Source organism: Rhododendron vialii, chromosome 9a, assembly GCF_030253575.1.
Source record: "Rhododendron vialii isolate Sample 1 chromosome 9a, ASM3025357v1".
Lineage (NCBI taxonomy): Eukaryota > Viridiplantae > Streptophyta > Magnoliopsida > Ericales > Ericaceae > Rhododendron > Rhododendron vialii.
Genome location: NC_080565.1, coordinates 22,764,670 through 22,790,071, shown reverse-complemented (window position 1 = coordinate 22,790,071; position 25,402 = coordinate 22,764,670). Strand labels below are relative to the sequence as shown.

General features: G+C 41.0%; 3 protein-coding genes across 3 annotated transcripts; 1 reads left to right on the top strand and 2 right to left on the bottom strand.

Moving 5' to 3' along the window:
* The first annotated feature begins 1,305 nt into the window (after window positions 1-1,305).
* LOC131299707 (uncharacterized) lies at window positions 1,306-2,741 on the top strand. Its single transcript, XM_058325285.1, has 2 exons — window positions 1,306-1,653; window positions 1,824-2,741. The coding sequence occupies exons 1-2, from the start codon at window positions 1,306-1,308 to the stop codon at window positions 2,739-2,741; spliced, it is 1,266 nt and encodes a 421-aa protein (XP_058181268.1).
* A 13,687-nt stretch (window positions 2,742-16,428) lies between these two features.
* On the bottom strand, window positions 16,429-18,014 carry LOC131301656 (non-specific lipid transfer protein GPI-anchored 15). Its single transcript, XM_058328034.1, has 2 exons — window positions 17,586-18,014; window positions 16,429-16,713 (listed from the first exon to the last, which is right to left on the bottom strand). Exons 1-2 carry the CDS (start codon window positions 17,887-17,889, stop codon window positions 16,697-16,699), a joined length of 321 nt encoding a protein of 106 aa, XP_058184017.1. The 5' UTR covers window positions 17,890-18,014; the 3' UTR covers window positions 16,429-16,696.
* Window positions 18,015-18,689: 675 nt separating this feature from the next.
* On the bottom strand, window positions 18,690-24,549 carry LOC131301354 (glutamate decarboxylase). Its single transcript, XM_058327571.1, has 7 exons — window positions 24,280-24,549; window positions 23,131-23,335; window positions 21,162-21,362; window positions 20,414-20,628; window positions 19,898-20,151; window positions 19,584-19,636; window positions 18,690-19,327 (listed from the first exon to the last, which is right to left on the bottom strand). The coding sequence occupies exons 1-7, from the start codon at window positions 24,363-24,365 to the stop codon at window positions 18,854-18,856; spliced, it is 1,488 nt and encodes a 495-aa protein (XP_058183554.1). The 5' UTR covers window positions 24,366-24,549; the 3' UTR covers window positions 18,690-18,853.
* Window positions 24,550-25,402: the final 853 nt, after the last annotated feature.

Here is a 25,402-nt window from a genome sequence, read left to right as displayed (position 1 = left end):
ACATACGAGCCATAAACATTCACAAGTAATCAACAATTAATAGGATGCATTATAACGAAATCTTAACCATGTAATTCTCTATTCGTTTCTTACTAACGGAAGACCAATGAACCAAAGGTAACATTAATCAATCGTAGGAATTCAATTGAATATTCTTGAGATAGGTTTGGAAGTGTCCGAAAGGGTTTAGAAGCGATCGAGGTTCCAAACCATGAAGGGGAAAACTTTTCAAAAATTTCCAGTTTGCTATATGTAGCAATTAAGGGCGCTACATGTAGCCAGCGAACAGAATGAAAAATCTGGGTTTGCTACATGTAGCAATTAAGGGCGCTACATGTAGCCAGCGAACAGAATGAAAAATCTGGGTTTGCTACATGTAGCAATTAAGGGCGCTACATGTAGCCAGCGAACAGAATGAAAAATCTGGGTTTGGTACATGTAGCAATTAAGGGTGCTACATGTACCCAATGAACGAAATCAAAGAAATCTGGGTTTGCTACATGTACCGGGTAAATGCTGGTACATGTAGCACCTGGGTTTTTTTTTGCACGAATTTACAGCTTTTATGGGCAAACACAAGGCTTCCAAACATCGATCCAAAGCAAGTTTTGGGCACCAAATCAACTCATAAACATACATAGAAGGTTAGAAATCCCTACCTCGATTCAAGGAGCGAAACCCAAGAGATTCGAATGAGCCCTAACTCCAAACCTTTGAAATCGACCAAAATCCTCTCCTCCAAGCTTAACCCAAGGAATTTCAAGCCTAACAACGCGATTAGAAGGTCGAATGGAGGTTGATCTTTAATGTTTTGGAGGTATAAGGTGGAGTTTTGTGAGAATGAGCAAGAGAGAGAGAGAGAGACGTTGAGGAGAGGAGAGAGAGCCGAGAGTTTGAGTTGGGAGGAAAAATGATTTCCTACCACTCACACCACTATAAATATACTCACATATTTTGCAAGTCACACACACACCCCTCTACTAACAATTGCATCATTTTAAACCACAATTCAAATATTCACCACAAAATTCATATTTTCCCCATTAAGCATTTAATGAACATTTAATTATATATAATAAATAAATAAAAATACGAGTCTCTACAACCACCTCCAAGAATTAGCAGAAGTCTTCAAAATTCTCAAACTCCACAAGCTCCGAGAAGTGCACGTTCGACATTAGTGTTGAAAAATTTATTCGACATTTGGTCACAAGGCGCAGGATCGAGGCCGACCCCAACCAAATTAGGGCCGTTGCAGACTTACGGCCATCGAGAACAATCAAAGAAGTACAAAAGCTTACAGGAATGGCAGCGGCTCTGAACCGCTTCATCAGCAAATCCTCAGATAAATGCCATGCCTTTTTCCACGCATTGAAGGGTAAAAGCCGACGCAGTTTCGAGTGGACCCCAGAGTGCGACACAGCGTTAGCCGAACTCAAAGGCTACCTTAGCTCGGCTCCCCTAATGGTGAAACCAAAGGAATTCGAAACTCTGTACTTATACCATGCAGTCTCAATTCATGTCGTCAGTTCAGCTCTTGTTCAACAAGAAGGCGCCGGCGACATGCCAATCTACTGCACAAGCAAGACACTCTTACCCACGCAAACATGCTATCTCCCCCTCGAGAAGTTAGCACTTGCTCTCGTCTCGGTGGTAAGAAAACTCCTACCTACTTCCAATCACACACCATCACCATCTTAATGGAGCACCCACTCAAGAGCCTTTTTCGAAAGGCTGATCTCTCCAACAGGGTCTCCAAATGGGCAGTTGAGCTGATAAACTTTGACATTCGTTTCGATCCGCAAATGGCAATCAAGGGGTAGGTTCTTGCCGACTTCATCGCTGAACTAACTCCGAAAGACACAAAGACTCTCAACACTCCCCCACCACTTCAACCCGTGGCCGAACAAAACTCAGCACCAAAGCCATGGCACCTTTTTCAAGGAGATATTTGGTGCCTACATGTTGATGGAGCCTCCAACAGCAATGGAGCCGGAGCAGGGGTCATGTTAGTTTCACCTTTTGGGACACTTCATGAAAGTTCTATTAGCATCGACTTTCCCGCTACCAACAATGAAGCCGAATATGAAGTCCTCCTTGCTGGCTTACGCTCCGCAATAGCATTGAAGGCTGTCGATCTCGTTGTCTATTGTGACTCTGAACTTATAGTTAACCAAGTACTTGGTGACTATGAGGCTCGGGACCCTAAAATGTTGAAATACCAAGCAACAGTAGCCGAACTCATCACACATTTCGAGAATTTCAAGATTGAACAAATCAATCGCGAGCACAACGCGCATGCAGATGCACTCGCTGGCCTAGCCTCGGCTGCAGAAGCCTCTAAATTCAGAACCATCAACTTTGACAGCATTGATCACCCAAGCTCTGACACCAATCGAGAAGTACTCAACGTTGAACTCGGTCCTAGTTGGACAGACGAGATCGTTGCGTTCCTCAAGCATGATACTCTACCATCAGACAAAAAGGAAGCATATCGCATCAGAAATAAAGCTGCTTACTATTGGCTCTCCGAAAATGACCAACTCTATAGGAAATCTATCTCTGGGCCGTACGACCTCGTTGTCCACCCAACACAAGTACTTGAAATTCTGACCGAGCTCCATTCAGGTAGCTGCGGTTGCCACTCTAGCAGCCGTTCCTTTTGTCAACGGGCAATGAGCCAAGGATACTTTTGGAAGAACATGAAGAAAGACTGCGAAGAAGTCGTTCACAAATGCTGACCATGCCAGCTATTCTCCCGCATCCCAAAGCAACCAGCCCAAAATCTTTCCCCAATCACGAGCCCTTGGCCTTTTGCTCAATGGGGGCTCGACATTGTGGGCAAGTTACCAACTGCACCAAGTGGCTTTAAGTGCCTCATCACAACAACGGATTATTTCTCAAAATGGGTAGAAGCCGAGCCTTTAGTGACAATCACAGAGGCCGACGTTCGGAGATTCATTTGGCAAAACATTGTTACAAGGTTCGGCGTTTGTAGGGAGGTATTGCCAAACAGATAAAGTAAATAACCAAGCACGTGATACGAGAGATCACGGGTTAAAACACCATGAGCGGTGGTCGGCGATACAAACAAATGGCATGAGAGGTCATTGGCGTAAACAGACTGTACGGCAGAATGAGACATACCGTTATATTGGTCCAAATAGTTAGACAAGGACCAAGTTACATGTAAAGTAGCTAGGTCCAGGTAGTCTGTTCGGCTACGAGATAGCCGAACAAGGAAAGAGCTCCAATTAAAGAGTGAGAAGCAGAGGGAATACTCGAGAAGATTTCAGAGAAGTCATGTTCCGTAAAGGAATGAGGTCCCGAAGAAATAGGATCTAGAAAAGATACCCAACGAGAATGGGATGTTTGGCCAGTTATGGAAAAGGGTCCTAAAAGGACTCTTTAGTAATAAACTGATAAGGGAAAGAGAATCCAAGATATCCAATATTTCCTATACGAGTTAGGAAACCTAGGGCAACGGGGATGATTGGGCAGCAAGCATAAGCAAATTTATAAATATAAGGTAAACCTAGAGGCAAAAGGTACGCAGTTTTATTACGATTTATTCTGGTTCCTACTGATAATTAGGATTTCTCTAAGTACGTGATACTAACTTAGGCATCGGAGGGCCTTTGCCACGAGAGGCAAAGGTGCACTCACCCCCTGTCTATTTTGCAGATTAGGATTCCGACGACGAATTAGGGTTCCGGTGAAAAGGCACGAATAAGCCGTTGCAATCCAAGGTGATCCGAAGCATCAATTGTTTTCATCTCCCTATAGCGTTCCTTATGCCATTGTCTCAGACAACGGGACCTAATTCGTCGGCAAGGACCTCACCAGCCTCTGTGCCGAATTTGGGATACACTTTTTCAATTCTACCCTCACATACCCTCAAGGAAATGGACAGACTGAAGCAATAACAAGACTGTCTGTGTTGGGATTAAACATAGACTTAACTCCAAAAGAGGCAAATGGGCAGAAGAACTGCCATGAATGCTTTGAGCTTACCGTTCCACACCTCGTCGATCAATAGGCCACACACCTTTTTGCACGACGTTTGACATAGAGGCTGTAATTCCTTTGGAATCCAGATTCCCAACCTTGAGAACAGAGCATTTTGACCCAAAAAACAATGAAGCAGCTGTGGAACAAGAACTGGTCTTGGCAGAAGAGAAGCATGATGATGCTCAGCTAAAGCTGGCAGAGTACCAGTAGTAAGTCACCGAAGCATATAACCGCAATGTGAGTACAAAAACCTTCAATTCAGATGACTTGGGTTTGGCAAAAAGTTGTGCAAGCCAACAAGAAAACGAAATTCAAACCCAATTGGGAGGGACCTTTTCGTGTCGTCAAGAATGCTGGTGAAGGTGTTTACGTGCTGGAGAACATGAATGAGAAAATCCTTACCAACCCGTGGAATGCACAAAATCTGACAAAGGCATGCATGTGAACAACCTATTCAATATTTACTTTGTGCTCGGCCACGTCCTACTATCGGCTACTCCTTAATTTACCAACTTTACATTTTCTAAACGTCTTGGCTTCAGCCTCATTATCTACTTTACTTCATTTCAAGAATGACTTCGGCCCTTAGTTTTCATTTCCCACTTGTACTCCAATGTTTCTTAATACTAAGAAAAATCTTGTTTGGTAATTAATGTCTTCTGCACTTTTCAGCTTGTTTCAATTATGTTTTCATTACAGTAATTCACCCTCGGCAAACTCTGCCAACAACAAACGTTGACTTCGGTCACACCCACAAACGACTTTCATGCCATTGCTTCAGCCACTATTACTACCCCAAGAAGCAAAAATAGGACATATGGTCCACCAAGCCTAAGACACGCATCACGGTTGGAACTTAGGCTTTGGTTCGGCTTGGCAAGACACCAAGGTCGGCCAATGCCTAGTTATGCTCACGGTTCGGTGAATAAACCATCCACAAACATTTAACAGCTTTTAGTCCATAATCCATCAGCTAGGGGCTGGCACTATGGCCGAGCCCCAACCTCGAGTAAGAGGCACCTATCACATTTCTTTTCCCAAGTATTGTTTCCCAACGAGCACATTAACCAAGAACAACGCCAAGCTTGCCAATGCATCAATGATTGCCGTACCATTCTACTTTGGTCAAGGCTCGGCACTTACACAACTTCAGATTTGTTCTTTGGTCAAGATTATACCTAGTCAAACCCAGACCAAAGTGGGGGCAATGGACGTATCATTACTCGAAAAAAGCAAACTTTCCAAAGGCTTAAAGAGTGAACACTTCAAATAAGAGCTTCAGATATCCATTCATCCAAAACCAAGAGATACAAATTTCCAACATTTAGAGCTGTCCAATCCATTCATTGAAATTTAAAGTACTTCAAAACAAAAAACAAGTCTTGAGGAAATGAAAGGGCTAACAACTACGGTAACCGACCCCCCCGAAGTCGGCACCTGCGGGTACTTCCCTCAGTCTTAGACAACATTCCCAACCTCAGCATCGGCATCGACATTTGGATCAATAGTCATCTCATCGTTCCCAATTTTTTTGGCCAGCTTTCCATCCTTAGCACCGTCAGTCACCTTCTTCGCACCAGATCCATCCTCACCCTCGGCATCAGAAACATTCTCAATATCTTCATCACTCTCAGGATATTCCTCTAGAGGGAGAGGTGCACATTCCTTTTTAGTGTACGGTAAGACGAGTTCAGGAACCACAACAGCAGGAATCGACTTGGTTAAATTCATATTAGCTTCCAGCTGTAGAATACCGCATGCAGCCCTCATTCCATCTTTGTACCCCATTCGGTACGCGATAGGCACCCGTTCTTCGATCGCCTCATTCACTATCTTCCTAGCCTCCCTTATGTACTCGGCACCAGCTCGGTCGAAACCTGCCTGAAAGGCCTTCCCATCAACCTCCTTCATCTTTCTTTTCTCTCTCCTCTGCACCTTCCCCAGTTCGCGCTCGGCTTTCTTAGCTTTGTCCGCAACCTCGTCTCTCTCCTTCTCCATCTCCGCCACCCTGGCCTTAGCAGCCTTCAGGCTACCCCTCAACGTTTTCACCTTTTCACGCTCGGATTTCAGGTCGTTGTGATAGCGCGACTTCTTGGTTGTCGTAAGCTCGACCTTGTTGAAAGCACAGAGAAAAGCCTGCCCAGCCTGCGCAAAGAGAAACATTAGTGTCAGTAAAAATTCAATAGAAGAAAGGGGGGCTCGGACAAACAAGAACTAAGTAAGCACTTGTACGGATCAGGCTTAGTTGAAGGTCCTGCGGCACCTTCTCTATGTTGTTCAGCAAGGCAAGGCCTTGAAGCATGGTAACGGCAAGCCTAGGCTCCAGCTTGACGCTATCTTCAACAGAGATCACCCTACCTTCGGCCATGGTAAATGATGGAGAAAACTCATGCCCCGCAACACGATCGACTGAGCCCACCGGCTTCTCAACGACCCTAGAGCCACCTGTGGATGAAGACTCGATTCCCTCTTTTTCGATCGGGTGCGGAGTCGACGGCTTTGTTAGGAAAAAACCAAGGGTCACCTTTTGCCTTTTCTCAACGGGCTCGGGGGAATCAGATGCACTGTGCCAAGCTGAGGCACCATCCTTCAAGTTGACACGAACCACGTTTCGCCTCGATATTTCCTCCGTAAATTTATGTACGAGGATCTGAAAAGGAACGTTTATACCTGGAAGCTCGGTCGTTTGGCTCTCCTTGAACAAGTACGAAGCCGGTTTGCTGAACGTCAAGAATTTCACCTCGACTCCTTCCCTTTGCCTTTTTCCCCTGGTTTCTGACTCCCCACTTTTGGATGTTCAACGCCCTTCCTCTTGCCACCAGCCTTCTTGCTCGGCTTGCCTTCCTTCTCCTTCCTCTTAAGCTTAACTTTGTATGAAGGGATGTACCCAAGCAAGGTCGGCGCGTCTCGGCAAACTTGGGCCTTTAGTATGTCTACGTGTTTTTCGACAACCAAAGACTGCTGAGTCTTCGTTATGGATCGGTGATTTGCAAAAATGGGGGATCAGCACAGACAACACAAAGGCAAAAAAAAATTGGATTCGGCGAAATAAAGGAAAATTTTAAAACAACCTCTGAAATCCTTTATCTTCAGCACGCTATACTGACGCATCGTTTGATCGTCCAACTCGTAATTACCGTTTACTTCCACATAAAAATTCGCCCACTTGTCGGTGTCGAGCAAACGATCTATCAACGGCTCCTTATCTCTACGCGTTGATAAGTATCTACGCTCGGTCTGACCATGCCTGGACATAATGTATGTGTGAAAGAGGTCATCAACGATGAACTCCAGATCGTGAAGCTCCTTCAGTGCAATCGCGGACATCACAATCCTATAATTGTTGATTGCAAGGAAATGGGGGACTAGGCTAAACTGAGCCAGAAGTTCCCTCAAGAAAGGATGAAGAGGGAACCGCAACCCAGCTTCACATATCGACATCAAGGGCACGGTGATATGCTCCGGATGGTGCTCTCTTTTGCCCTTAATGCGGTTGGTAGCCACTTGGCTTATAACAATGTCGGTTGGGATGTGGTACTCTTGGCAAAAAATTTCGTACTCGTCAGGCTCTCCACTAAAAAAATGGGCATGAAGGCAAACTCGACCCCTCTCGTAAAGGTCGGCGACCTCTCTGTCCTCCGACAAGGCTTGACTATGCTCGGATTGTGCAGAGGTAGAGGCTTCGGTCTGGGATTGAAATCTAGAATCAGCTTCTGGTCCCAATTGAGACTCGACCTTGGAATGGGTAGAAGGTGAGGAGATTCGGGCTCGGTGTCAAACTCACCGTCTCCATACTCATAGATGCGTTTCGGCGTTGGAATCTTGAGAATCCCCAGGCATGTTGGAAGCAATAGAAGAAACTTGGTGTCGGCTTCTACTCCTACTCAACAGCTCTCGAATCAGCGATGTAGAGACTCGTAAATTATTCTATTTTTTTAATCATTTAAATACGTGGAATATTGTGTTTTGAGGTTTAATTGATGTTTGGAAGTGTTGGTAGCCAGTGGGGTTTGATTCGGTGACCGTTGCAAAAAAATTTATTTTCTGTCCAGTTTGAACCGGTACTGGCTGTCGCTCAGTACCTGTACATGGAGTCCAAGAGTTGTGTTTTTTGGGCATTTTTGGGTTTATGAACCGGTACTGGGAGTTGCCCAGTCCCGGTACATGCGTTTTTCTGTAATTTTCAACACACTTTTTGGACTTCTATAAATACCTCATTTTGTCATTTTTCACATCCAAACCCACGAAATAGATCTGGAAACACCCCCTCTCACCTACCCAACTCTAACCTCACCCAAAACTCATGATTTCAACCTCAAATCTTCAAGATCCAAGCGTTTCCGACCTCAAGAACACTTGATTTTCACATTTGGTGAATAATGGGTAAGTTTTGTGTTCTTGCTCACACTTTTTGGCTCTCGATCACGTTTTTCTCTCAGTCCTCTTAATAACTTGTTGATCCTTGCTTGTTTACCTTGTTTTTTGGTTATATTTACCCTAGATCTTGTAGCAAAGCTTGGGAGGAGCTTGTTCTTGGAAGATTTGGGCTTAATCCATTTGGTAGACTTAGGGTTTTGCTCAAAACCCACTTTGGTAGGGATTTCTTACCATTTTTATACGTTTCTGTGATGTTTATGTACCTAGATCGTGCTTGGTTTCGTGCTAGAGATTGGGTTTTGCGTTTCGGTCGAATCTGGAAATTTCAGCCCGTTTTCTGAATTTCGGCAAAGTTTAAACGGTCATAACTTCTTCATCCGATGTCCGTTTCATGCAAATTTTATATCGAATCGAAGGTCTTGAAGTCAGCTTTCATTTACAATGGGAATCATCTGAAAATTCTTAGTGCACAGAAATTTATTACCGTTTGAGTAGAGGTGTGTCATTTTCTCGATGTCTGTGGCTACTCCTAAGATTGTTTTCGTTCCGTATTATGACTCCTTATATGATTAGAACACGTTTGAGTCACTCTTGAGTATGGTTACTTGTGTCTTAATGACTTGTTATTCGATCTTGTCTCTTGGTACTCGTTAGAGTATGATATGAGTGTCGTTGGGTAGAGAATGTACCGTAAGGTTAATAGTAGTACTATGGGCTATAAGGGATAATATAATGAGTGTTATGGATGGACATGATGCTTGTCCAATGATCCGATTGGACATGTTTGTAAGTTTGTAATGCAATGCATGGTGGTAAATGAAAGAAGGTGAACTAGGAAAATGTTGTCTTCTTGTATTCGAATTGATTATGCATGTGTGTATGTCTGAGTTGATAATTTTAAATTGAGGGTCCTGCAATGCAAGGTGTGGTAATGTGGAGACTCTAGAGGGCCCGCAACGCAAGGTGTGGTAATGCGGAAACCCAGGAGGAGAAAATTCAATGTGACGCAATGGGTGGTAGTACAGTTGAATGTCTCGCTTGATGAAGAGAATTATGGTTGACTTAGACGTTTTTATGTTAACGTTTGGATTGTTTGTTGATTAAGATTGTCGCTGCTGAAAAAGTGAATGAAAGGTTGAATCTATTGAGGTTTTATTAAAGAAAGAAATTTTGTTTTGAACAGAGGATTTTTTATAAAAACTCCGGTATTCCTGAGCGAATCAACAGATCCGGTATTTGGGCACAAATCAATGGACTCCGGCATTCAAGCTCGAATCAACGGAGCTTGACCTGTGATGGTCTTGAGTTTTCTCTAAATTGTTTTTTTGGAAATCAAAAAGGAAAGTTTTATGAAATGAGGCTCTATGGTGGATGGTATGAAAGAGGAAGTGGTTTGTGGCATTCATTGAAAAAGTTATTCGATGGTTGAACTATTGTTGTTGTTTGTTGATTGATATGAGTCTTAATGCTACTTCTAGTTGACGTGTGAATGGTTAGGGTTATCTCTAAGATGTCCAGAATCCCGAAGTCTAAATTTGTCAGTTCATTTTGGTAACCCCTCTTGTATCTCATGTTCGCTTGTTGAGTCTCATTCGCGTTTGGTGCATGTGTTATTGCATTTTCATATAACTTGAGTATATATTTCTCTACTGGACTAGTGTAGCTCAACCTATCATTTTCAGGTAAAAAGCAAGGAAGTCGGCATGACATGCATCTCGTGCTTGTTGTTCATGTGTCTCAGAGGTATAAAGGAGGAGTTGAATTTGTATTTTATTTGAAAGTAGTATTCGAAAGGATGAATAATGAAAACTGTAATATTATTTTGGTATTTGTATAACTTGGGGCTTCGAGCCAGGATTGTAACTTTTAATTTTTAACTTTGAGAACTGGGGGAAAATAAGTCATTTGGATATTATCAGTACATCGGTATTGATTGTATTTATTGAAAATGGTTGTTATTTATGTTGAAAATCGAGGGCGTGACAAGCAAGCTACCGGATTCGTCTCCCGAGCTTTCAGAATCGGAAGAAATCACTATCACAAGGTAAGCCAGACCTAACAAAGCGAGAATAGACAAAATGAGAAAAACCTCATCGTCGGCCAGAAGGCCAAGGAGTACATTACGTTCGGCTATCCTACTGGCCCACCCCAGTTTACACTAATGATGCAGGCTCGGGAGACTTTGTACGTTCGGATCTTCAGGCTCGGCATCTTTATTGTCAACCAAACCAACCAACATCGAAGTTGGGGCTCGGAAGAACAGTTTGAAGACGAGGATGAACATTACTATTCATCTTCGCCTTCGTACTAATCATACAGAACAAAAAACCCTAGAAAACCCAAAAAATTGGTGCAAAATGGCACAAAAACTGTAGAAAAACAAAGAGCAACAAAAATCAAAGTCATACCTAAAGTCTTCTAGGAAATCTGACGATAGATCAGCAAAGAATCGAGGCCGAAAGACGAAAAGGTGGAGAGAAGCTTTGACAATGGAGTTCTGGAGAGAGAAGGGGATTTGTAACCTTTCTCTCTCCCTTTATCGTCTCTTATATATGGGAAAGATTAGGGTTTTTGAATCTCCTGCCCATTATTACACGTCGAACCAATGGCCAACCAACATCTGACACGTGGCACCGATAGGACGGCCTTGTAGAGTCCCTTCACGTTCCAGGCGTCCTTTCACCTGCCGTACCCAAGCAAAAAATGACACCTAGCGCTCATTCATTGGGGATATGCTCTGGCGGTTACCTTCCCTTAGAATAAATTTGGAGCGTTAAAGCTCGATAAAACTGCAGCCACGTCCGTTGCCATCCAGGTTCGATGTATCTTGAAGTTCGGTTGAATCTATTGTCAATCTCTACCGTGCAATCAACATCAGCAGAGATTGAGGGGCTATTGTAGTAGGCCGAACGTGATAACCCGAGCCCATATTCACGAAGGTCGGGTCATAAACAGGATCGAAAAGGGTAACCATACTCAAATCCAGGTTTGGCTACATCCAAGGCTTAGCAGCGAATAATGGGATACCCACTTGGCAGGTAACTCTGGAAGAGAGCCTTCAGGTTCGGCCACCTTCGAGATGAGCTGCTCATTGGCCCACTCCTCTCTGCAATTCACTTTGCCTTCAAGCTCGGCTTAAGGGTGAGGCTCGGCCAAACGATAACATGCCGATGCAAGATAACAGAACAAATTGTCACTGGAATCACTCCCGAGCGCTCGGGAGTGGTCTTGAGCGCTCAGGAGTTCTGTCTAGCCATCCTGCAAATTTGGTTAGACATATTCACATGATAGTACTGTCAGCAAAATCACAAAGAAATCAAAGTACAAATGTGCTCAGTAAGAGGCTTAAACAGCTAAGAACTGATGTTAACCATTCAAACCTTACTTCCTTGCAACTGTAAATAAACCTAACTGACAGAATACAACAATGGGATGATGTAGCACGAATATTAGCATAAAACAAAGATGATGCTATTGAGACCACTCCCAAGTGCTCAAGAGCACCACTCTGCTCCTGCAAATTATAACTTAGCATTTTCGATAGTAAACAGAATATTCAAACATAGACATATGGATTAAAACAGTATTTATACAGGTTTGCTCAGCATCAGACTCAAACAAACAAGAACAGGTCTTGAATATCCAAGTTTCACTTCCTTGCAAATAGAAAATAAACTTCTTCTTTTTTGAACAGCGAAAAGGTTTTATTAATCTTTAAAAGATTACAAAGATTAAAAGGACAAAGAGAAAGACAACAAGTGTCTATCCGTGTCTATCTGAGACCCAAGCCCTTGATTGGCAAGATACTAACCAAGGAGAAAATCCCAATGGCCAAAGCCCGACACCTAAAAGGCCACAAGACCCAGATAACACAATAAAGGACCAACACCTGAAAAGGTCTAAAAGCCCAAAATGAGGAGATTAACCCAACAATAAAGCCCAAAAACATCCAAATCCCTAAACTGGAATCCGAACCGCCAAGCCGCCGCCACCACGAAAACCAAGACCGCCGTGAACCCGCCGTATGTCGCCGGTCCCAAAAACGATCGGTCCCAAATAGAAAATAAACTTAACTAGGTTATGGAGGGACAAGTGCACACCCAGTATCTACTGAAATACAGGAAATGCAATATTTCGTGACAAAATAGAATTTTGGTGATAGCAGCACTCCTGAGCGCTCGAGAGTGAACACAGTGCCCAAAAAATATTTTGTTTCTTTGTATTCCTCTTGTTCTTATTGCTAAACTAAGATCAAATGAGCTCATAACCAGTATAAGAACTGGTATGGGCCCTTGATTCCCCTTAGAAAGTTCGAAAACAATAGATTTTAAGTATACAGTGAGCTTTTATACCTTTGCTTGATTTGAACTTGGCTTTTTGGACTGATTTGTTTGCTTGAAAATGGATTGAAAATAGTAAGAGAAGATGAAATCTAGGATTTCATTCTTCTTTAGGATTTTTGCTTGATTTTCCTTGAGAATTGGAAATTTCCCTTAGGAAATGGGAATTGTTTTGAAAAGAGTTTGAGAGGGTTTGGAGACAGATTTTTGGCAGCAAAAAGGGGGGAAAAGAGATTGATTTTTCGTCCCCTTCGTAACTGGCCAAACACCCATATATATAGAAGTGGGAGATTAGGCTTGAAATTGAAAAATAAATCAAAGATAAGGTGATAAATAAATAAATATATATACATATATATATATATATATTTTTTTTTTTGTGGGGGGGGGGGGGGGGTTGGGGGGAATGTCTGCTGGTCTTTTGAATATTCAGTCTAAGTATTGACCTGGAACTAGGGGTGTGCAAAAAAACCGAGACCCGACGAACCCGACCCGACCCAAAGGGTTTCGGGCGGGGCCAAACATGTGGTTCAGTCGGGTACGGGTACGATTTTCCAAAAAAATTCGTTTTCGGTTCGGGTCTCGGGGTGCTGTTTTTTCCGACCCGACCCGACCAAAAAAATTGGTCACACGGACGGGTATCCCCCCTCCTTCAGTTCGGGTTCGGGTCCCCAAAAAGTGTTGACCGACTGGTCGGGTCGGGGTCAGGGTCGAGGCCGAACCCGACCCGTCCGACCCGTGCCCACCCCTACCTGGAACAAGGTTGAACGTTGAATGCACTAAAAAGAGTCTGAAAAAGCCATGGTCAATGATCAAGCTCATCATATGGTGTGATAGAGCTTCCGAGCACTCAGAAGTGGTCCCGAGCGCTTAGGAATGTTCCCGAGCACTCAAGACTGTCTGCGCAACTTCAGAAAGGCGTCACGGACACTCCCGAACTTAGATTTGGGTGTTTTTCAAAGCGTTGAAAAGCTAGTTAAGTCTTATTTCTAACCCAGTTGGTTTCATTCAAACATATTTTATACACTAAAATGTGTGACTATTTTACCCTCAGGGTGTCGAGAAAAAATGCGTTTTAGTTTAGAAAAAGACCAAGAAGTATCGTTCAAGCTTTAGCCGAGTCTCATTTTGATTCTGTTTCATCATTGGGGAGTCTCAAGGGCACAAATTAAGGATAATTAATATGTCCAAATTGGGATGTCTACAGATTGCCTCAAACCAAGGCCCAAAAACTTTCGGTTTCGCTATGTCCTCACAATGGATCGCGTGTTGTATTTCTCAAGAGAGAATCTTCAAAGGAAATTGCGGTTGATGCGGTCTAGATAATAGACACGAATTTAGGCACCAAGTTATGTTGCATGCCATAAGCTGGAATAGAATCATTGACAAGGATATATGGCATGACTAGCTAGGGAAAGTAACTCGCACTTCCATCCCAATAGCTTTTCCCTACCTTGTCAAAAGAGGTTTATATGTAAAATGAATCCAAATTATAAATAGGAGTGGTCTAACTGCTGATGTAAGTTACAGTATGATGCGTTATGAATTAACGCAAGTTATGTTCTATTTTTATCAGTTCAAGTTTTGTATTGCATTTCTTATACTATATACTATAAGGATATAGATCTAAAATAAAAAGAAGCACTCTCCTTCACTCTCTGATCTATATGGATTTTCTCATATTATCATCTTTTAATTTATTATTCTACACTTTTTACAAAATGTAGAATATGTACTTTGTATTGGTTGAAAAGGAAACAAATATTAATTTTCTTTATTTCTTTGTTGTTTTTTAATTGTTGTTGAATTTTCCTCTCTTTTTTTACGAGAAAATAGTATAATACACACACACACACATGCAAGAAAACCAACTCTTAGAAGGGGAGTAAATAGAAAATGAAGTAAATTTCAAAAGTCATATATGTTGATCCATTGATGTACAGAAAAGAAAAGGTTCTCATTAATTTTTTTTCTGTCCCCGTGCATCAAACGGGCAAGACGCTAATAAATTTTGGTCGGACGTAATAAAGGTTAGAATCGTTAGATCGATGTAGTAGTAATTTCTTTAAAAGAAAATGACCAAATATTGTTGAGAATGACGAAATTTGAATGTAATAATCATTCACCTGATAGTAGCACCCCTTTGCTTTTAAACCTGCTTTTAGATATCCATCAACTTTTTTTTCGAGTTTCCAGGGTTAGGTGTCCTTCAATTGATGGGGGCCACAAAATTGCATGCTGGCTTGCGACCAATGAGTGCGGGGGACCCATTGCAAGGATTAGAAGGATTAATGGTAATGGATGCGGGACCATCTTCCCATACTGGATTCAACAATAAGTTTGTCTAATGCATGTGTGTAGACATTCAACTTCTTCTTTTTTAATAATCGAACATTTGGCCAGCTTACGGATACCTCGATTAAGTTGAAACTCTAAAATTAAGGCCGAAAAAACTTTTAGTGATTTTAAGGATTGGAATGTTTGACGTTCATGAGATTCGAACTTACAACTTCTTAGGGAGGAACATGCAAACTGTAAACCCTATTGTTGGTGTCTTATGTTCACTTGGGCAAATCCTTGTTCAACTTTTTGTGAATGCTTATTGATTTCTTGATCCAATCAAGGAGAGAGAGTGGCTTGTCGGGAGTCTCCTTATGGTGATTGCACCGTGCAGTTGGCCAATTATCAGCTTATACCGAGTTTATTTTCATGATTGGATCACATTTATATTTTTGAAAATGGATATGGCCACACTAGATCAAACTTATCAAATCTAATTTAATAAACCAAAAAGCCACTCCGATTAGATATTAATAAGCATCCGATTAACAAAATTTTTAACGTGGTTAAAGTTCTCGACGAGCTCTAGAACATAAACGGTATCAACTCGGTATGAGCTAATAATCAACCAATTACACGATGCAGTCGTAATAAGGAGACTGCCGACAAGCCAGACTCTTTCTCAAGTACTGGGACTGCCAACATTCACCACAGTTTCCAAAGTGAATTTAATCCAACTGTACCGACATGGGCTGGGCTTGACCTTGGAATAGTTGGAAATATATAATAAAAAAATCATGATTTTGACTGGTTTCCTTTTTTGGCTGGCTAAGTTTAGGAAATGGAAAATGATTTATTTTCATCAATCATTCTACAATCACAAGTATTTATATAAATACTAGTATTTACACAAATGGACAAACATTTACATTGGAGCCTACACACACTATACCTCCAATGTGTGTAGGCCCTACCAAAATATGTGTGTGTAAAATGTGTGTAGTTGAATAATAATTGTCTTTGCCGCACCCATTACACCTACTAATTGCCTACTTGTGAATTGTGATGCAAATGATGGTCAGTACTTGGCAATCAATGAGAACATGCATCTATGTCATCCTTTCAAAGAAGATATAATAATATGTTTCTTTCATTTCCTGCTTAATAATTGACTTTGGGAACCAATGGATGAATTTAATTTCATGATTTTCATCACCCCCTCTCCTCCTATAGGATAGTTAAGCAAATTAATCAAGAATATTTTCTGCATAATCTAAAATAAATGAAAAATGATAAATCAAGGCCTATTAAATCTCTACTACTACTGTTCCGTCTTACAATGAACAAAGATGTTAGATTGGTGAGTATTCAATTTTGAATGACTGTATTCTCATTCTCAATCAAAATTACAAGCAAGAAAAGGATGAAGCAGATTTCCATTAATACATCTCGATGTTCACACACACATATATATGTACACATACATACTTCAACCTGAAATCACATGGCAAATACAGTTGCTTGATTTGATTTGGGTCGCTACAACAGTGTATGACCCAATATTACTACTTCAAAGCAACTCTTATTTTAGCAATTATTACTGGAGTAGTAATAATTAATTATACTAACACACAAAGGAAACTCATAAACACTAGGGTTTACTACGATGCTCTGAGCTTTGTTCGATCTCATGGGACGGTGTACCCTGTCGATACAAAAATCAAATGATTAGTCAAAAGAATTACATATATTATCCATATTTTATTCTAATCACACATTAACTAACTACTCCGCGTATATATTAGTGGGTTGTTAAATTTTGGAATAAAAAGTTACCAAGTGCTTGACCTTTTTTTCTCTTTTTTTAAATATCTTTGAAGAGGATTTTAATCGTATTGAACATCGTCACTCATGATTGAGTACGTAGTGGCTTCTTGTTCTTTTTTTTCCCCACTCGATAGATGTCTAGCCTACTCCTAAAGGGGTGTGATCTTCTTCTTTTTTTTCCCCACTCGATAGATGTCTAGCCTACTCCTAAAGGGGTGTGAATGGGGTATCGCTAAGCGGCATATGAGTGGAGCAAGCTCAAAGGATATCAACCACCAGACCAAACACTCGCGCTCCTGGCGAGAATCGAACCCTCACCTTCCATGTGGAAGAGTTGAGGAAATGTCATTGAGCTACAAGCCCGTTGGCTTGTAGGTATACCTAAAAAAATGACATTGGTATTCAGATGGCCCAAAGTCTAGACGGGCCCAAAGCTTCCCTGTTGATTGTGTAAAGTCGGTCACCAGCCCAGAACCAGTTAGTTTGGTTCGGATTTCTTTGCTATATTACCAAACCTAAATCCGAAGTGATCACTTGAACTCGTATCCGAAGGTTCAGTAGACCATAACCAACTATATGGGGTTCGGTTTTTAGTCACTTTTAGGGTTTGGACTATGCTCGGACAGTTGTGGACTCACCCTGACTTCACTTGGATGGATTATTCATTCATCTCGAAAAGAACAAGTTCGATTGATCATACCAAAACAATTAATTGTTAGCCCGATAAAAAATAAACATAGGATTACTTACTTCCGCACTTCTTTCCAACCGGTCTGTTCTTGATGTTGCATCGCTTTGGAATGGTGATTGCAATCCCGGGCTTGATACCGGCTTGCTTCGCCAAAGGCGACAGTAAGACAGCGCAGAGGCATTTCGGGGCTGTCTTGATCAATGCATTAACTTTGGTGCAACAAGTTGGGGGAACATTAGCCCTAGCGTTCCCTGCGGCGGCCAAACATGGGCTTAAACTGGTAGCCGCGGACTGAATGGGCGTCTTCCCACACTCTCCGGCCGCCCCGGCTGGTCCAAAAAAGCCTGTGAAACTAGCAAGCATGCAATCAAAGTGGCAAAGCTAGTTGTCATTCTAGAGGCCATATCTCTTTTTAAGTTTAGGATGGGACTTTTCTATCGCACAAAAAATATTGTGACACCAGCTTGGATTTTATACTACTCCCATACATGGCAATGTGAAATGGAGAACAAAAGGGGGGGCGTTTTTTCATTAGTGGGCTGGGTGGTTGAGGATAGGTGGAGGGAGTTTCAGATTTTTGCTCTAATATAAATTCAACATGTCATGATTTTGTTGTCTGGGTGGAGGATTAATCCCAGTGGAACTAGAAAACCAAAACGCACTCACAAGGTGACACTACTTCGAACTCTAGCTGGGTGATAGGTAAGTAAGTGTATTTGTTATTCCAGCGCATTGTATTATTCTTCCCGTACTACTTTTTGGACACCGGCCGGCCACCATTGATTGGTCTGTGGGATTAACAAGATCATATTCTATACGGCCAAGTTTGTGGGTGCTTGCTTATAAGTGGGGTGAAACGATGACCATGCATTTTGGCCTGGCTAATTAAGGTCATAATGGAAAATGGTGGTAATAATGAGTTCAAGGTACAAACATGAGGTTTTGCCAGTCTTGTTGTTGGGAATGTTTTTATGTTCTGAGAATTAGTCGAGGTGCGCGAGAGCTGGCTCGAACATCCGGTTATAGGAACGAAAAAAAAATGCTTAATTAGTTTTATTTGTGTTATCCCTTTTCTTCTCACCAGCAAAAGCTGAAGTTCTATTTTATTTTCATGGTCTTCTTATTATAAAATAAAAAATAAAAATCCAACCTTAAGTAGCATCTAAATCACCAAATAATAGGCAAACACATGGCTCCCATATAAATAGGAGAATCACCCAAATTAATGTTTCAGAAGGAGATATAAAAATGACAAAAAAAGAAAATGAACAACGTTAAATCTCTGCAAAAACTTGGCGAGATCCTCAGTGACCCTTCAAATCAGCTTCTAGCAAACTTGACTTTTCCTATCCGTGACAAGTTTCTTCCAAGCATCGGTGATTTCCCTCTGCGTCTCCAACGCTGTCTTCTTCACCACCATCCCGTTCTTCACCTTATCTTCTTCACCGGCGATCTTGGCGCTTATTCTTGCCGGGAGGGCATCAAGCTCATGGAGCACCTTGGTGATATCAATTACCAGGCGTTCGGCCAGGGTTCGCGAGAAGTCTTCCCTTATGACAACACGGAGCACCGTCACATGTTGGGCATCTGGTGGCATGGTGTAAGCAGGCACAATCCAGCCGAACCTACGTAGCATGTCCGAGACCTCGAACTCGCTGTGGCAGCTGTTGTCCTTGAGAGAAAAGGCTACCAGGGGAACTCCATTGTCCTTGGAGACTATGTTGAAGCGCCCGGTCTTCTCTAGTCCTTGTTTTAGGACGAGAGCATTTTCGCGGCAATTCTCCATCACATTTTGGTATCCCTGTTATACATAAGTTGTGACAATTTTAGTTATAACACATTGTTACTAAACCTATGAAACTTGGTTGCCTCGTTTGCCCTGCTTGGTTGCAATTTTCAAAATATTTGAAACCTGTTTTCTAAGAATTCTTTGTACAGGACACAAGTTCTTACATATTGTTTTCTAGTATTTGAATCAACTAGTGTTCTTAATTCTATCAAGTTTCTGAACAATTCGATCAAACAGGAAGATACATATGATTCAATTAAGCACTGACCTCATAACCCAAGCGAATGAGTTGGTAGTACTGGGCAATGACTTGACTAGAACCTGCAAAGTAATTGATCAAGGACATGTAGGCATATCAGAATGTGCGTACGTGAGAGGTATTTTCTGTACGAATAGTGCCGTACGATATGATATGGCACCCCATACCATACCAACAGAAGCACATGTTGTTGGGCCGTACTCTGTCCGTTCCAACAAAGATAATGCCCAAAGTAATATGCATAAATGTGATTGTCACAAGATTATCTAAACTAAATAGTACTGAACTAATTACGTTGAATTATTGAAGAGGGTTTTGGATACCTTTGGAGAAATTGAGTGTGAAGGTTGGTTGGTCAGCACCAAGGTAGTTTATGTGGAAGATGAGTTCATCAGGCAAGTCCTCTTTGTTCCTCCAGATAACCCATCCAATTCCAGCATAGACAAGGCCGTACTTGTGGCCACTGACGTTGATGCTCTTCACTAATGGTAGCCGGAAATCCCACTCCAGCTCCGGGTAGATGAATGGCGCGATGAATCCACCACTGGCTGCATCCACATGAATTGGGGTATCCCATCTGCAAATTTGACATTATGAGTAATTATATGGCGTATGCAGATTCATAAAACTTTAAATTGCTGAAAGTTGCATAGATATAGTCTAACAGAGACGAGAGTCAGGAAACTTTTGTTCAAGGGATATCAATGTAGTTTCAAAACCGTTCTTGTAACTAGGGATATCAATGTAGTTTCAAAACCGTTCTTGTAACTAACCAAAATTTTCTTCCGAATATCAGTTTCCCATTTCCAATCGATATGGTTAGATCGGTGATTTCTTACCCGGTCAGCTTGTTCTTTTCGATCAAAAGATCGTTCAAGAGCTTAACATCTTCGAACTCTCCATTGAGAGTTGAACCCAAGATCGCAGCAACACATATGGTGTTTTCATCCACCAGCTCCACAGCCTTCACAGGGTCCATCACATAGTAGCCTTCCCTCAGCTTAACTTCCTTCAATTCTACTTCAAAGTAATTTGCAAATTTTTCCCAGCATACCTTCACAAAAAGAAGTACAATCAGAAGTCAGGTCAATTCTTAACAAGATTTCTACTCCATGAATGCACCTTCCGTGGCTAGAATAATGTTGTGCTAACTAGTTAAAACTTTCTTGTCGGGGCTAGCAGTAATTACTGATTACATCACTTCACCGGGGAAAAAGGCCCTTCACCTGAGCTAATCATTTGAGAAACTCCGATCGCACATTTTTCTATGTGACACTTTTTTATTTGTGTGCCATGTCAGTATGGGTAGGTTGTTTCTACAAGACCAAAATCAAACCGAGTGAATGTTTTCATAAGCGATTCAGAACAAAACCTATACTTCCCAAAACTAGATGACATCATAACAAGCTTGATCATGAACTATACTACCCCTAACTTAAGATTCTAAGCCCAACCTTTGACTAGTTAGGCCCAACAGGCCAATAAGCTTTTTCCAGTTAGCCGAAAAGCCCAACAGGCCAGCATCGACAGAAATGTAAAAGACATGTGCTGAGATATAATGTAATAAATATTTGCAGTGTGCGATACCTGAACATTAGCTCCGGTGACAATATTGGGCTTGTCACAGGGCTTTCCCTCGGCTCTGCGCTTGTTCTGCCACTTCCTCTTGAAAGCAAGGCCTGCCAACATTATGGCCTCAGATGACCCAACTGTTCCAACGCCCACCGCCGTCTCCGAGTCTCCCAACGGAGCATTGAACAGATGTGCTATCATGTTCACGCAACGGTTCTGCACGCCAATTAAAAACAGAGACAAGCATTTTTCATTGTTTGCTACAGTAAAACCATCTTCTCTTGGACATGCACTGGGCAATACCAAATATATGTGTGCTTCATGACGTGGGTGACTGGGTTGCCAAAGCCGGTTTCACTTTCCTTCAAACATTAGTCCTTTCAGTATACAATTATTTTGTAACAAGACCATATTTTAGTGGATTCCATACACCCCAAAAGTGTAATGTATGTGGGTCCCATTATAAATATGTTTGTGGTTATAGAATAATTATTCAACATAATGGGCCTTCTTTGTATCTTTATTAAAAAAAGATTAATAATATTTGCTCGTTGATTATGTGGGTTGCCATCGTTTCATTTCAGTGCCTCTATGAAAAGACGTGAAATTCTTGAATCATATTATTAAAATAAAATACTTTCGCACATGATATATATATATATATATATATATATATATATATATATATATATATATATATATATATGAGAGTCCCATCCTTATAAGAACTACCTTATTTTAATAAAATGCGGACCTCCCTTTTTCTATCGAATTTTGATGATCCGAGCCGCTTAATGTGTTCAGAACTTGATTTTAAGGGTACCCTCTAGAAATCAACAAAAAAAAAGACCGGGAAGAGCTTCATTAGAGCAGTTTTTGTTTGTTTTTTATCTAACGGTTCAAATAACAACTGCTCAAATTAAGTCCTTCCCAGTCATTTTTTTTGCCGATTTCTCGTGGTACCCTTCAAATCATGTTCTGAACACATTGAGCGGCTCGGATCATCGAAATCCAATCGGGAAAGGCGAGAAATGGGAGGTCCGCATATAAGGTTCTTACTTGAAGATTCCTGTATATATATATATATATATATATACATATCTACAGTCAAGTTCCGGTGAGTGATCTCGCATTTTATTAAAATGCGGGACTCCCTATTCCGATTGAATTTCGATGATCCGAGCCGCTCTAAGGGTCCTCGCAAGAAATCAGCAAAAAAAATGACCGGAAAGGGCTTCATCCGAGCAGTTTTCATTGAACAGTTCAAAAAAACTGCTCGGATGAAGCCCTTTTTCGCGGGGACCCTTAAAATCACGTTCTGCACACATTGAACGGTTCGGATTTTCAAAATTTAATCGAAAAATGAAAGTCCCGCATTTTAACAAAGTGAAGGATCCTTCATTTGATCCGTGGTGTGTGTGTGTGTGTGTGTGTGTGTATATATATATATATATATATATTTTAATATCTGTGCACCAATTTAATGATCTTAATTTGTTCTTTCAAATTGATGCAAAGATAGGCGAAAGCACTTAAAAAGGAACAAATCAAGTAGTACGGAGTATCTTTTTTGGTGTACAATACAATACATGATGGCGTGTCAAATGCTTTGGGTCTCTCTTTTCCTTTTTTTCTAATCACCGACATATGCTTAGGTCAATCAGTCATAGATGTGGGCAACACTAAGGTGGATGCCACGTGGCGAAAAGGTATTAGACAACAAGTGCTTTATTGACCAAAAATCTCCTCCTAACAAAACACAGTTTTTGACCATAGTTTTCTAGAACCAACTTTTTATATTTTTGCTTCTAAAATAAAAGGCTTTGCTTTTTTTTCACGGTGATTACGCATATTCATTTTTTACCCATATGGCATATAAGTGCGTACAAATGTAATAAAGTTATACTGTCAATATTGATTATTAATTTTTAAGAAAAAAGTGCAGAAAATAAGACACAAAATGTGATCATAATAGAAGGCATGCCTGAAGCTCGGTGGTTACGGGGTACTCGTCCATGTCGACGTAGTTCTTGTTGATTGCAGCCATCATCAGCTTATCACACTCTGGCTCCATCCACGTCGTCACAAACGATGCCAGGTTCAGCCTCGGGTTCCCGTCTAGCATCAGCTCGTCGTTTATGATCTGGAACGCCGCCTCCTTCGGTATCGAGTTGTCCGGCATCTTAAACCTTGTATATTTCATTATGCATGTATCCGCATGCACCACACTCCATCAATATACATATATATTCACCATTAAACACAAAATACACGCACACACAAAATTGTACATAGAAATTTTTACACTCAATCAAATAGTGTTTACCAATAACCAAGGTTTTAGGGTGTCACGTGGTCTCCCTTCTAAGGCCACATGGCCTTTTCTTTTCGTAATAACCAAGGTTTCAAATCGCGGTAGTGGTACTGGTGTGGTAGGAGCATCAAATCATACGTAGCAGAAATTGGGTGTAGCGATTACAAACTTTCAAAATAATTTTGGCGCAAGAACACCTAAAGCGGTCATATGTAGCGATCACAAAGCGGGCTTAAATATCAGTTCCAAAGCGATATATAGTGGGAATTGATCCATATGTGTGTAAATTTTGGTAACACCGGTGAAAATAGGGCCAAAGTAAAGACTGGGGGCCAAAGTAAATTTTGGTGAAATAGGAGGATGAAAAGTGTAATCACCAAAAAAATGAAAACTGTGGGTATGTAATACAGTAAGTCTACTGGTACAGCAAAAGGGGACAGATTTTATGTACAGTTTTTTGTGGGGCCCACTACGGGTCCCGCACAAATGATCCAAACTGTTCATTAAATGTAAAATAGTTTTTCAAGGGCCTTCGCGAAAAATCAGCTCAATCCGATACTTATAAGTGCTCAGTCCAATCATATAATGTTTTATTATCCTGGAATCTAAATCAAAAGTTAGATGATTGGATCGAGCACTTATACGTATCGGATTGAGCTGATTTTTTATAGGGGCCCTTGAAAAACTGTTTTACATTTAATGAACGGTTTGGATACTTTGTGTGGGACCCGTAGTGGGCCCCACAAAAAATCTGTACACAAAATCTGTCCCCTTTTGCTGTACCAGTAGACTTATTGTATGTAATATGTAGGCGTGTACCGTGGAAGTGAAGAGCGAACGTAGCGAGATGCGAAGGTGGAGTGGACGGACACATCTGATTCTGAAGCAGTCTTTGAGAGAACCATGGTTCAATTTGTGTGATGGTGATGAATGATCAAAGTTTCAGAGGAGAGAGAGAGAGAGTATATAAGAGATTGGTGGGTTGCAGCAATCAATTAAGTTGTTTGTGGAAGAGGAGAATGAGGGTTTGGATATTTATAATAAGGGCAATGCAGTGTTGTGCAATTCATTCCATATAAAAAAAATATATAGCAGTATTATATCCTCGTGGGGGAGATCGAACATGCATGGAAGGAGACAACAATACTGTATCATATTATTTTCCTTTCTTGCCTTTGTCTAGAAGAAGGAATCAATATAATGTGAAGCGATGACTTTGAAATACCCAAATTGACCATCTTCTTTTTTTCAGTCATATTTAAGAAAAGTCAGAAAGTGCTGGTGAATTTACTAATTTCTCTTTCTAGGGATGGAGCCAGGAAAGAGCCAATAGGGGCGGTCGCGCCTGCAAGGGAAAAAAAAAACACTACTATTATATGTAAAAATAAATAAATTTCAATGAAAGTATATAGGCTCACCCTTGCGTAAAATTTTAAAAAAAAATGTAATAGTAACCTTTGAAATGCGAGGATATCAACATTAATTACTAAATGTTAAGGGTTAAAATATAACAAAACATAAAACTAGATGGTTAATATTGTGAATATTCAAGTAATAAACTTCCACCTTTCGTTAGATGAGTTTAGTATTTTACAGTTTTATTTCTTTTTGTTCTAAAATCACAATGGCACACCAAACTCTCTCCCTCTCTCTTGGCACAAACATCCCCAATTGTTAAGACTTTAAAGGCAATTTCAAGAAAATAGCAATGGAGGAAAAGGGATTTTGGAAATCCTAATTAATTTTGGTGAAATCTATGTTGTAGGTATGTCTTTCCCCAATTGTCATTCTAGACTTCTAATTCTTTGTTTTTTGACCGGTAAAATCAAATAACATGAAAACCCTTGGACCGAATTCGTCCAATTATGATGAATGAAAAAGAAGAAGAAGATGAATAATAAAAAAAAATAAGACACATACATCAAGATCGATCACATTAGTT